The sequence below is a fragment of the Sphaeramia orbicularis genome, unplaced genomic scaffold, assembly GCF_902148855.1.
Source record: "Sphaeramia orbicularis unplaced genomic scaffold, fSphaOr1.1, whole genome shotgun sequence".
NCBI classification, from domain to species: domain Eukaryota; kingdom Metazoa; phylum Chordata; class Actinopteri; order Kurtiformes; family Apogonidae; genus Sphaeramia; species Sphaeramia orbicularis.
Genome location: NW_021941605.1, coordinates 219,166 through 232,500, shown reverse-complemented (window position 1 = coordinate 232,500; position 13,335 = coordinate 219,166). Strand labels below are relative to the sequence as shown.

Genomic DNA, 13,335 nt, shown 5'->3' with positions numbered 1-13,335 from the left:
AAAAAAGAGAACAGCCCAAAAAATGATCCACTATAAGAAAAAAAAAAAAAACAGCCCAATAAAGTATCCACTATAAGAAAAAAAAAAAAAGCCCAAAATATTATCCACTATAAGAACAAAAAGAGGACAGCCCAAAAAATTATCCACTATAAGAAAAAAGAGAAAGAACAGGCCAAAAAATGATACAGTATAAAAAAAAGCCCAAAAATGATCCACTAGCCCATTGACCTGCACTCTGAGTGCTTTTCTAGTTTCTTACTGTAGCTGAAGAAAAGAGACTGATAAATCAATTTGCATGTTTATTTCCACGCTGCAAAAACAACTGATCTGAAGGACGAACAAAACATTAGCACAGCACTGTATATATACATTTAATATTGACCAAATTAGGTTTAAATCACATTCCATCCACTCTTTATTACCATGGAAAACATCAGCTGTCATGTCATTAGCTCCATTCCACTTACACACAAAGCACTGGAGTAAACACTATTTAATCAGTATTCAACAACTCAGGCTAAAATATCAAACTGTCAAATGAGAACAATTAAACTAATATCAGGTTCAGACTAACATCATGAGACAGGACAGTGTTTTTCAACCTTGGGGTCGGGACCCCATGTGGGGTCACCTGGAATTCAAATGGGGTCACCTGAAATTTCTAGCAATTGATAAAAAATTTGAACTTACCTTTAAAAATTTACATTATATAGCCTAAATGTTGCCTAAAATTAACGTTTACATGGAACATATTATAGCAAACTATTACACGATCAAAAACAAATTAATTTTAGCAAATAAAATGTCTCTGTTTTGAATGTCTGGGGTTACCAGAAATTTCTAGTAATTTATAAAAAACAATTTAAAAAAATAAAACTTACTAATAAAAATGTACATTATATAGCCTAAATGTTGCCTAAAATTAAACTTTATTTGCAATATGTTATAGCAAACTATTACTCGATCAAAAATAAATTAATTTTAGCCCAAAAAAATTTCTCCATTTTGAATGTCTGGGGTCGCCAAAAATTTCTAATAATTAAATTTTTAAAAATTAAAAAATTAAAACTTACTAATAAAGAAATACATTATGTAGCCTAAAATTTATTTTTATATGCAACATATTATAGCAAACTATTACACGATCAAAAACAAATTAATTTTAGCCCAAATAAAATATCTCTGTTTTGAATGTCTGGGGTCCTCAGAAATTTGTGACGTTAAAATGGGGTCAGGAGTAAAAAAAGGCTGGAAACCACTGAGATGTGAGGTCTTTTCATGACACCGGTGAGTATGTGTGGATCTTTTTATTACTACTTGCCATTTTCATTAGACCGTCGGCTTAAAGCCATTTCTGTGAAGGTAGTTTGTCTTTAAAGAAAAAAACAAACACCGCTGGGTGGAAGAGTCTGATCTGTGGGACTGAACGTCGTCCTGGGCCTGGACAGACGTACGGACCCACGACATCCAGCCTTTATAAAGACGACTGGGACATCCCCCACATCCAGCCTTTATAAAGACGACTGGGACATCCCCCACATCCAGCCTTTATAAAGACGACTGGGACATCCCCCACATCCAGCCTTTATAAAGACGACTGGGACATCCCCTGGAACCGTCGTATTCTGAAAGGTGAAAGGTCGTAGGAGGGCACTTCTCCCAGGCTGAGCTCACACAGCAGCTTCCCAACGATGGGCCCGAATTTGAAACCATGTCCTGGAGGAGAGAAACCAGCACATGTCAACCAGGTCAGGTTAGATTAGAGTACATTAGATTAGATTAGATTAGATTAGATTAGAGTAGAGTAGAGTAGATAGAACTTTATTTATCCTTTGGGCAAAAAGCCTCAGGAAATTGCAGTTAGAGTAGCAGCACAAATTGAATATACACAGAAGAAATAGCACAAGAAAATAACAAAACAATAAGTATAAAAAAGAGAACCAGTGTTGAAAATAACAGGCAAATAGCACATTAGAGAGTACTAGAAGAAACAACAAGCAGCAAGATAATAATAATAATAATAATAATAATAATAATAATAATAATAATAATAATAATGATAATAATAATAATAATAATCACATAATAATCACATAATAATAATAACAATAACAGTAATAATAATAATAATAATAATAATAATAATAATAATAATAATAATAGTAATAATAATAATAATAATAATAATAATAATAATAACAACAACAACAATAATAATAATACTAGTAATAATAATAATAATAACAACAACAATAATATTAATAATAATAATAATAATAATAATAATAATAACAATAATAATAACAATAATAATAATAATAATAATAATAATAATAATAACAACAATAATAATAATAATAATAATAATAATAATAATAATAATGCTTTACAATAATCAGATGCTCCTTCAGTCTTTCTTGTAGACCCAGCTGTACTAGAATGTGTCTGTTGGTGACCCCCCATGACTGGACCATCCAACAGGAGCAGACCTGTCACTGAGCATCTCTTCACTAAACTAAAATGGGACCAAATGCTAAATGAAGGCAGATTTGTCCTCTTTGTGCAGAATCAGTCCGTGGGCTTTAGGCCTCACAGTCACATGACGGAGCATGTGGGTTCAAAACACCGCCGCTGCCGCCGCTGTAGCCTCGTTGCTTCGTTCCCCTCGTTGCTACGGTCTGAGAGGCGAATGTTGAATGTCAACGGGGGCTGGAGGAACGCGGCGGCGCTCCGCCATCTGACAAAGGTCTGTGCGCTCCCGTCGATCCCGCCCACCTTTGAAGTCCTAAAAGCCTGCCTCTGACGGCTCGGACACGTGCGTTTTCATCTCCAACGGAAAAACCTTCAATAGATGGCCCGGCCCACGGGGGTGACTTTGTAACCATGGCAACCCCCCCACCGGTACATACTTTAAAGCACTCGTGTCGAGCTTTGATGACAAATTCACATAGCGTAGGGGTGGGGGTGGGGGGGCGTTGTATTTTTCCTTCCCTGGATCATGGATAAGCCCCGTGAACTCAGAAACGGCCCTGAACTTCTGCACATCAGACACGTTTCTGGTTCCAAAGCCTGAGGACACACTGGACGGACGGACGGACGGACGGGGACATTTCTGTTTCAGAATAGAAACACAGACCTTCTGAAACACTTCAGATCACAGGGGTTTTTTGGTGTGTTTTTAAAGCAGCGTCTGGCTTTGATCCCAGATGTTTGTTCAAATGTGTCCGACCCCAGTCAGACCTGAATCCTACTATAACGGACGCTCTGTGTCCGCCGTGTGTTTGTCCGATCGATGTTCCATCACAGGAGGCGTTTGTACGGGTTTTCCTCAGCCTTCACAGACCTGATCGACACCAAACTCACCAAATGAATACAAACACGACCTGACACAATTTAATGTCCGGATTCAAAGGGTGTGAGCCTCTCATGCTATCGTACGATGGCACCGCAGGTACAATGCTGCTAGTTCTAATAATAATGGATTACATTCACTAGCTGCATTGTACCCGTTGTAATTAGACGAAGGACATGACAGTAGCAGAGATGGAAACATGCCAGGACCCAGTGAAGGTGTAGCTGTGGGGGGGTTGGGGTTGCCCAGGCCCTGTGGGTGGTTCTGCCACGTTAATTAGACCAGAACACCAGCGTGGACCCAAAGCAGAGGCGCTCTCACCTTTCCAATGGACAGGAACGTCTCATTAAAAGTTAAGGATCTGTGTCCTCAGGGTTTGTCCGCTCTGTTCTGCTCAACATGGACCGTCCTGTTTCTGCTTCTGTTCACTCTTAGAAAACACACTCTGCACTCGCTCAGTGATAAATGGATCCATAACAGTAAGCGTCGGGTGTCGGAGGTCAGAGTGTGAACGCAGCTGTTCCCGGTAAACCTGCGATAAAGACGCACAGCTGTTTTCACCGTGTTTAGATTAGATCTGCTCTACTTTAGGCTGTCCACACTTCATTCACCTCTCATTGACTCTACTGTTAGCACCGCTGCACCTGTTAGCCTGTTAGCTCTGCTGCACCTGTTAGCCTGTTAGCATGGGCCTCCCTCTATTGTTAGCTCTGCTGCACCTGTTAGCCTGTTAGCATGGGCCTCCCTCTACTGTTAGCACCGCTGCACCTGTTAGCCTGTTAGCTCTGCTGCACCTGTTAGCCTGTTAGCATGGGCCTCCCTCTATTGTTAGCTCTGCTGCACCTGTTAGCCTGTTAGCATGGGCCTCCCTCTACTGTTAGCTCTGCTGCACCTGTTAGCCTGTTAGCATGGACCTCCCTCTACTGTTAGCTCTGCTGCACCTGTTAGCCTGTTAGCATGGACCTCCCTCTACTGTTAGCTCTGCTGCACCTGTTAGCCTGTTAGCATGGGCCTCCCTCCACCGCAGATGAAGTCGGCCCACATTAAACTCACAGATCCATCAGAGGCGGTGGGATTCACTGATTCTGATCAGCACAAACTGCCCTCGTTAAACCACTGGACCAGGGATGTAACGATGTGAAAACTTCATATTACAGTTATCACCAAAAAAGAAAGCCAAAAAAACCCCCAAACAATAACCCAAAAAACCCCAAACAATAACCCAAAAAACCCCAAACAATAACCCAAAAAACACCAAACAATAACCCAAAAAACACCAAAAAATAACCCAAAAAACCTGTCAAACAATAACCTAAAAAAACAAAAACAAACAATAACCCAAAAAAAAAACCACCAAAAAAATCTCCAGAAAATACTAAAAAATAACCCAAATAACACCCAAACAATAACCCAAAAAAAACCAAACAATAACCCAAAAAACACCAAACAATAACCCAAAAAACACCAAAAAATAACCCAAAAAACCTGTCAAACAATAACCTAAAAAAACAAAAACAAACAATAACCAAAAAAAAAAACACCAAAAAAATCTCCAGAAAATACTAAAAAATAACCCAAATAACACCCAAACAATAACCCAAAAAACACCCCAAAAATAACCCAGAAAACACCAAAAAAGGCAGACTGACTCTTCCATGGTCTCCTTAGACCTGGGTGATCCAGTCCACAGGTATCAGAGCAGTGGATTAAACTGGACTTTTCATCCATATTATTCCAGAACCCATTTAAAAAACAAACAACAGCATCAAATTAAAGTTGCAATTATGGTGATCATTTTTGAGCATGTATAAGCAATAACGGTACGGTATAAAGCTAATGGTATGAGAGGCTAATGTGTTGAAAGGCAAATGTTATGAAAAGGCTAACATTATGAAAGACTAATGTTAGAAAAAGCTAACCTTATAAAAGGTTAAGGTTATGAAAAGCTAATGTTTTCAAAGCCTAAGGTTATGAAAGACTAAGAGTATGAAAAGGTAACGTTAAGAAAGGATAACGTTGTGAAAGAGTAATGATATGGAAGGGTAACGGTATGAAAAGGTAATGTTATGAAAGGCTGACGCTGTGAGAGACTAATGTTATGAAAGGCTAATGGTATGAAAAGGTAATGTTATGAAAGAGTAAGGTTATGAAAGGCTAATGTTTTGAAAGGCTAAGGTTAAGAAAGGCTAACTGTATGACAGGGAAATGTTAAAAAAGGCTAATATATGAAAAGCTAAGTAATCAGGAAAAAAAGGAAGTGACCAGAAAAACAACAGGAGGTGATCAGAAAAACAACAGGAAATGGTCAGGAAACAAAAGGAAGTGATAGGAAAACAACAGGAAGTGATCAGAAAAAAAGGAAGTGATCAGAAAAAAAAAGGAAGTGATGAGGAAAAAAACAGGTAGTGACTAGAAAAAAAACAGGAAGTGATAAGGAAACAAAAGTGATCAGAAAAAAAGAGGAAGTGATCAGAAATGAAAAGGAAGTGATCAGAAAAAAAACAATGTGATCGGAAAAAAAGAAGTGATCAGAAAAAGAAAAGGAAGTGATGAGAACACAACAGAAAGTGATCAGAAAACAACAAGAAGTGATCAGAAAAAACAGGAAGTGATCATGAAAACAAAAGGAAGTGATCAGGAAAAAAAGGAAGTGATCAGAAGAAAAACAGGAAGTAATCAGGTAAACAACAGGAAGTGATCAGAAAATAAATGGAAGTTACCAGAAAAAAATAGGAAGTGACCAGAAGTGATCATAAAACAAAAGGAAGTGATCATAAAACAACAGGAAGTGATCAGGAAAAACCAGGAAGTCATCAGAAAAAAACAGGAAGTGATCAGGAAACAACAGGTAGTAACCAGGAAAAAAAATTAAGTGATCATGAAAACAAAAGGAAGTGATCAGGACACAAAAGGAAGTGATCAGAAAAAGAAAAGGAAGTGATCAGAAAAAAACAGGAAGTGACCAGGAAACATGAGGAAGTGATAAGATAAAGAAAAGGAAGTGATCAGAAAAAAACAGGAAGTGACCAAGAAACATCAGGAAGTGATCAGAAAAAAGAAGGAAGTGATCAGAAAAAAAAGTGACCAGAAAAAACAAAAGTGACCATGAAAAGACAGGAAGTGATAAAAAAAAGGAAGTGATCAGGAAACAAAAGGAAGTGATCAGAAAAACAAAAGGAAGTGATCAGAAAACAACAGGTAGTCACTAGAAGAACAACGGGAAGTGATAAGGAAAAATTAGGAAGTGACCAGAAAACAAAAGGAAGTGACCAGGAAAAAACAGGAAGTGACCAGGAAACTGCAAGAAGTGATCAGGAAACAGAAGGAAGTGAAAGGGAAAAAAAAAGGAAGTGACATGAAAAACCACAGGAAGTGACCTGAAAACAACAGGAAGTGAAAAGAAAAACAACAGGAAGTGACCAGGAAACAACAAGAAGTGACCAGAAAAAAACAGGAAGTGACAAGAAAAAACAGGACGTGACCAGGAAACAGCAGGAAAAGATCAGGAAAACAACAGGAAGTGACCAGTAAACAAAAGGAAGTGAAAGGAAAAAACCAGGAAGTGACCAGGAAACAAAAGGAAGTGACCAGTAAAAAAAAGGAAGTGATAGGAAAAAAACAGGAAGTGACCAGGAAACAAAAGGAAGTGACCAGAAAAAAACAGGAAGTGATCTGGAAAAAAAAGGAAGTTACCAGAAAACAATAGGAAGTGACCAGAAAACAACAGGAAGTGACCAGGAAACAAGCAGGAAGTGATCAGGAAACAGCAGGAAGTGACCAGGAAACAGCAGGAAGTGACCAGGAAAAAAACAGGAGTGACACGAAAAAAAAAGGAAGTGACCAGGAAACAAAAAGAAGTGACCAGTAAAAAACAGGAAGTGACCAGAAAAAAACAGGAAGTGACCAGGAAACAGAAGGAAGTGATCAGGAAAACAACAGGAAGTGACCAGGAAAAAACAGGAAGTGACAAGAAAAACAACAGGAAGTGACTAGGAAAAAAAAGGAAGTGACAAGAAAAAATACTGGAAGTGACCAGGAAACAACAAGAAGTGACCAGAAAAAAACAGGAAGTGACCAGAAAAAAAAGGAAGTGACCAGGAAAAAAAAAGGAAGTGACCAGGAAACAGCAGGAAGTGATCAGGAAAATAACAGGAAGTCACCAGGAAACAGCAGGAAGTGACACGAAAAAAACCAGGAAGTGACCAGGAAAAAAAGGAAGTGACAAGAAAAACAAAAGGAAGTGAAAGGAAAAAACCAGGAAGTGACCAGGAAACAAAAGGAAGTGACCAGTAAAAAAAAGGAAGTGAAAGGAAAAAAACAGGAAGTGACCAGGAAACAAAAGGAAGTGACCAGAAAAAAACAGGAAGTGATCTGGAAAAAAAAAGGAAGTTACCAGAAAACAATAGGAAGTGACCAGAAAACAACAGGAAGTGACCAGGAAACAGCAGGAAGTGATCAGGAAACAGCAGGAAGTGACCAGGAAACAGCAGGAAGTGACCAGGAAAAAAACAGGAGTGACACGAAAAAAACAGGAAGTGACCAGGAAACAGAAGGAAGTGATCAGGAAAACAACAGGAAGTGACCAGGAAAAAACAGGAAGTGACAAGAAAAACCACAGGAAGTGACTAGGAAAAAAAGGGAAGTGACAAGAAAAAATACTGGAAGTGACCAGGAAACAACAAGAAGTGACCAGAAAAAAACAGGAAGTGACCAGAAAAAAAAGGAAGTGACCAGGAAAAAAAAGGAAGTGACCAGGAAACAGCAGGAAGTGATCAGGAAAATAACAGGAAGTCACCAGGAAACAGCAGGAAGTGACACGAAAAAAAACAGGAAGTGACCAGGAAAAAAAGGAAGTGAAAAGAAAAACAAAAGGAAGTGACCAGGAAACAACAGGAAGTGACCAGGAAACAACAGGAAGTCATCAGGAAAATACCAGGAAGTCATCAGGAAAAAAAACCGGAAGTTATCAAAAAACAATAGGAAGTGAAAAGAAGTGATCATAAAACAGGAAGTGATCAGAAAAAAAAAGAAAGTGACCAGAAAAAAACAGGAAGTGACCAGGAAAAAGCAGGAAGTGATCAGGAAAAAACAGGAAGTGAAAAGAAAAAAAAACAGGAACTCACAAGGAAAAAGAGGAAGTGACAGGAAAAAAAGGAAGTTACCAGAAAACAATAGGAAGTGACAAGAAATGATCATAAAACAACAGGAAGTGATCAGGAAAACAACAGGAAGTGACCAGGAAACAACAGGAAGTGATCAGGAAAAAGCAGGAAGTGACCAGGAAAAAACAGGAAGTGACATGAAAAACCACAGGTAGTGATCAGAAAACATAAGGAAGTGAAAAGAAAAACAAGAGGAAGTGACCAGAAAACAAGAGAAAGTGATCAGGAAACAAGAGGAAGTGATGAGGAAAAAAAAAGGAAGTGACCAGAAAACAACAGGAAGTGACCAGGAAACAAGAGGAAGTGACCAGGAAAAAACAGGAAGTGGAAAGAAAAACAACAGGAAGTGACCAGGAAACAAAAGGAAGTGACAGGAAAAAACAGGAAGTGACCAGGAAACAAGAGGAAGTGATGAGGAAACAACAGGAAGTGACAAGGAAAACAACAGGAAGTGACCAGGAAACAGAAGGAAGTGATCAGGAAAACAAAGGGAAGTGACCAGGAAACAGCAGGAAGTGATCAGGAAACCAACAGGAAGTGACCAGGAAAAAGCAGGAAGTGACCAGGAAAAAGAAGGAAGTGATCAGGAAAAAAAAGGAAGTGACCAGGAAACAGCAGGAAGTGACAAAAAAAACACAGGAAGTGACCAGGAAACAACAGGAAGTGAAAAGAAAAAAATCAGGAAGTGACCAGGAAACAACAAGAAGTGACCAGAAAAAAACAGGAAGTGACAAGAAAAAAACAGGACGTGACCAGGAAACAGCAGGAAAAGACCAGGAAAAACACAGGAAGTGACCAGTAAACAAAAGGAAGTGAAAGGAAAAAACCAGGAAGTGACCAGGAAACAAAAGGAAGTGACCAGTAAAAAAAAAGGAAGTGATAGGAATAAAACAGGAAGTGACCAGGAAACAAAAGGAAGTGACCAGAACAAAACAGGAAGTGATCAGGAAAAAAAAAGGAAGTTACCAGAAAACAAAAGGAAGTGACCAGAAAACAACAGGAAGTGACCAGGAAACAACAGGAAGTGATCAAGAAGAAAAAGGAAGTTACCAGAAAACAATAGGAAGTAACCAGAAGTGATCAAACAACAACAGGAAGTGATCATAAAACAACAGGAAGTGATAAGGAAAACAACAGGAAGGGACCAGAAAAAAACAGGAAGTGACCAGAAAAAAAGGAAGTGACCAGGAAAGAACAGGAAGTGATCAGGAAACAGCAGGAAGTGACCAGGAAATAAGAGGAAGTGATCAGGAAACAGCAGGAAGTGACACGAAAAAAAACAGGAAGTGACCAAGAAAAAAAGGAAGTGAAAAGCAAATCTAAAGGAAGTGACCAGGAAACAACAGGAAGTGATGAGGAAAATACCAGGAAGTCATCAGGAAAAAAAAAACGGAAATTATCAAAAATCAATAGGAAGTGAAAAGAAGTGATCATAAAAGAACAGGAAGTGATCAGGAAAAAAAAGGAAGTGACCAGAAAAAAACAGGAAGTGACCAGGAAAAAGCAGGAAGTGATCAGGAAAAAACAGGAAGTGAAAAGAAAAACAACAGGAAGTGACAAGGAAAAAAAGGAAGTGACAGGAAAAAAAAGGAAGTGACCAGCAAACAAGAGGAAGTGACCAGAACACAACAGGAAGTGATCAGGAAAAAAAGGAAGTTACCAGAAAACAATAGGAAGTGACCAGAAGTGATCATAAAACAACAGGAAGTGATCAGGAAACAACAGGACGTGATCAGGAAAAAGCAGGAAGTGACCAGGAAAAAACAGGAAGTGACATGAAAAACCACAGGTAGTGATCAGAAAACAAAAGGAAGTGAAAAGAAAAACAAGAGGAAATGACCAGGAAACAATAGGAAGTGACCAGGAAAAAAGAGAAAGTGATCAGGAAACAACAGGAAGTGACCAGAAAAAAAGAGGAAGTGACCAGGAAAAAAACAGGAAGTTACCAGAAAACAATAGGAAGTGACCAGAAGTGATTATAAAACAACAGGAAGTGATCAGGAAAACAACAGGAAGGGACCAGAAAACAACAGGAAGTGACCAGAAAACAACAGGAAGTGACCAGAAAAAACAGGAAGTGACCAGGAAACAGCAGGAAGTGATCAGGAAACAAGAGGAAGTGACCAGGAAAAAACAGGAAGTGGAAAGAAAAACAACAGGAAGTGACCAGGAAACAAAAGGAAGTGACCAGAAAAAAAGAGGAAGTGACCAGGAAAAAAACAGGAAGTTACCAGAAAACAATAGGAAGTGACCAGAAGTGATTATAAAACAACAGGAAGTGATCAGGAAAACAACAGGAAGGGAACAGAAAACAACAGGAAGTGACCAGAAAACAACAGGAAGTGACCAGAAAAAACAGGAAGTGACCAGGAAACAGCAGGAAGTGATCAGGAAACAAGAGGAAGTGACCAGGAAAAAACAGGAAGTGGAAAGAAAAACAACAGGAAGTGACCAGGAAACAGCAGGAAGTGACCAGAAAACAACAGGAAGTGACCAGAAAAAACAGGAAGTGACCAGGAAACAGCAGGAAGTGATCAGGAAACAAGAGGAAGTGACCAGGAAACAACAGGAAGTGACCAGAAAAACAACAGGAAGGGACCAGAAAACAACAGGAAGTGACCAGAAAACAACAGGAAGTGACCAGAAAAAACAGGAAGTGACCAGGAAAAAGCAGGAAGTGATCAGGAAATAAGAGGAAGTGACCAGGAAAAAACAGGAAGTGGAAAGAAAAACAACAGGAAGTGACCAGGAAACAAAAGGAAGTGACAGGAAAAAACAGGAAGTGACCAGGAAACAAGAGGAAGTGATGAGGAAACAACAGGAAGTGACCAGGAAACAGCAGGAAGTGACCAGGAAACAGAAGGAAGTGATCAGGAAACAAGAGGAAGTGACCAGGAAAAAACAGGAAGTGGAAAGAAAAACAACAGGAAGTGATCAGGAAACAGCGGGAAGTGACCAGAAAACAACAGGAAGTGACCAGAAAAAACAGGAAGTGACCAGGAAACAGCAGGAAGTGATCAGGAAACAAGAGGAAGTGACCAGGAAAAAACAGGAAGTGATCAGGAAAACAACAGGAAGGGACCAGAAAACAACAGGAAGTGACCAGAAAACAACAGGAAGTGACCAGGAAAAAACAGGAAGTGATCAGGAAAACAACAGGAAGGGACCAGAAAACAAGAGGAAGTGACCAGAAAACAACAGGAAGTGACCAGAAAAAACAGGAAGTGACCAGGAAACAGCAGGAAGTGATCAGGAAACAAGAGGAAGTGACCAGGAAAAAACAGGAAGTGGAAAGAAAAACAACAGGAAGTGACCAGGAAACAAAAGGAAGTGACAGGAAAAAACAGGAAGTGACCAGGAAACAAGAGGAAGTGATGAGGAAACAACAGGAAGTGACAAGGAAAACAACAGGAAGTGACCAGGAAACAGCAGGAAGTGACCAGGAAAAAGAAGGAAGTGATCAGGAAAACAAAGGGAAGTGACCAGGAAACAGCAGGAAGTGATCAGGAAACCAACAGGAAGTGACCAGGAAAAAGCAGGAAGTGACCAGGAAACAGAAGGAAGTGATCAGGAAAAAAAAGGAAGTGACCAGGAAACAGCAGGAAGTGACAAAAAAAAACACAGGAAGTGACCAGGAAACAACAGGAAGTGAAAAGAAAAACAACAGGAAGTGACCAGGAAACAACAAGAAGTGACCAGAAAAAACCAGGAAGTGACAAGAAAAAAACAGGACGTGACCAGGAAACAGCAGGAAAAGACAGGAAAACAACAGGAAGTGACCAGTAAACAAAAGGAAGTGAAAGGAAAAAACCAGGAAGTGACCAGGAAACAAAAGCAAGTGACCAGTAAAAAAAAAAGGAAGTGATAGGAATAAAACAGGAAGTGACCAGGAAACAAAAGGAAGTGACCAGAACAAAACAGGAAGTGATCAGGAAAAAAAAAGGAAGTTACCAGAAAAAAAAAGGAAGTGACCAGAAAACAACAGGAAGTGACCAGGAAACAGCAAGAAGTGATCAGGAAACAGCAGGAAGTGACCAGGAAACAGCAGGAAGTGACCAGGAAAAAGCAGAAAGTGATCAGGAAACAGCAGCAAGTGACAAGAAAAACAATAGGAAGTGACCAGGAAACAACAGGAAGTGACCAGAACACAACAGGAAGTGATCAGGAAAAAAACAGGAAGTTACCAGAAAACAATAGGAAGTAACCAGGAAACAACAGGAAGTTACAAGAAAAACAACAGGAAGTGACCAGGAAACAACAAGAAGTGACCAGAAAAAAACAGGAAGTGACCAGGAAACAGCAGGAAGTGATCAGGAAACAGCAGGAAGTGACCAGGAAACAACAGGAAGTGACAAGAAAAACAACAGGAATTGACCAGGAAACAATAGGAAGTGACCAGGAAACAACAGGAAGTGACCAGAACACAACAGGAAGTGATCAGGAAAAAAACAGGAAGTTACCAGAAAACAATAGGAAGTGACCAGAAGTGATTATAAAACAACAGGAAGTGATCATAAAACAACAGGAAGTGATCATAAAACAACAGGAAGTGATCAGGAAAACAACAGGAAGGGACCAGAAAACAACAGGAAGTGACCAGGAAACAACAGGAAGTGACAAGAAAAACAACAGGAAGTGACCAAGAAACAGCAGGAAGTGACCAGGAAACAGCAGGAAGTGACCAGGAAACAACAGGAAGTGACCAGGAAACAGCAGTAAGTGATCAGGAAAATAACAGGAAGTGACCAGGAAACAACAGGAAGTGACAAGAAAAACAACAGGAAGTGACCAGAAAAAACAGGAAGTGACCAGGAAACAGCA

The 13,335-nt window shown here is 39.5% G+C and overlaps 1 protein-coding gene across 1 annotated transcript in view; it reads right to left on the bottom strand.

Annotated features, from left to right (window-relative positions):
* Positions 1-1,211: 1,211 nt before the first annotated feature.
* Positions 1,212-13,335, bottom strand: part of pipox (pipecolic acid oxidase) — a 56,440-nt gene continuing 44,316 nt past the window's right edge. Inside the window, exon 8 of the mRNA XM_030130213.1 lies at positions 1,212-1,716. Coding sequence (XP_029986073.1) covers positions 1,586-1,716 — 131 coding nt within the window. The 3' untranslated portion in view covers positions 1,212-1,585. The remainder of the gene's footprint in view (positions 1,717-13,335) is intronic.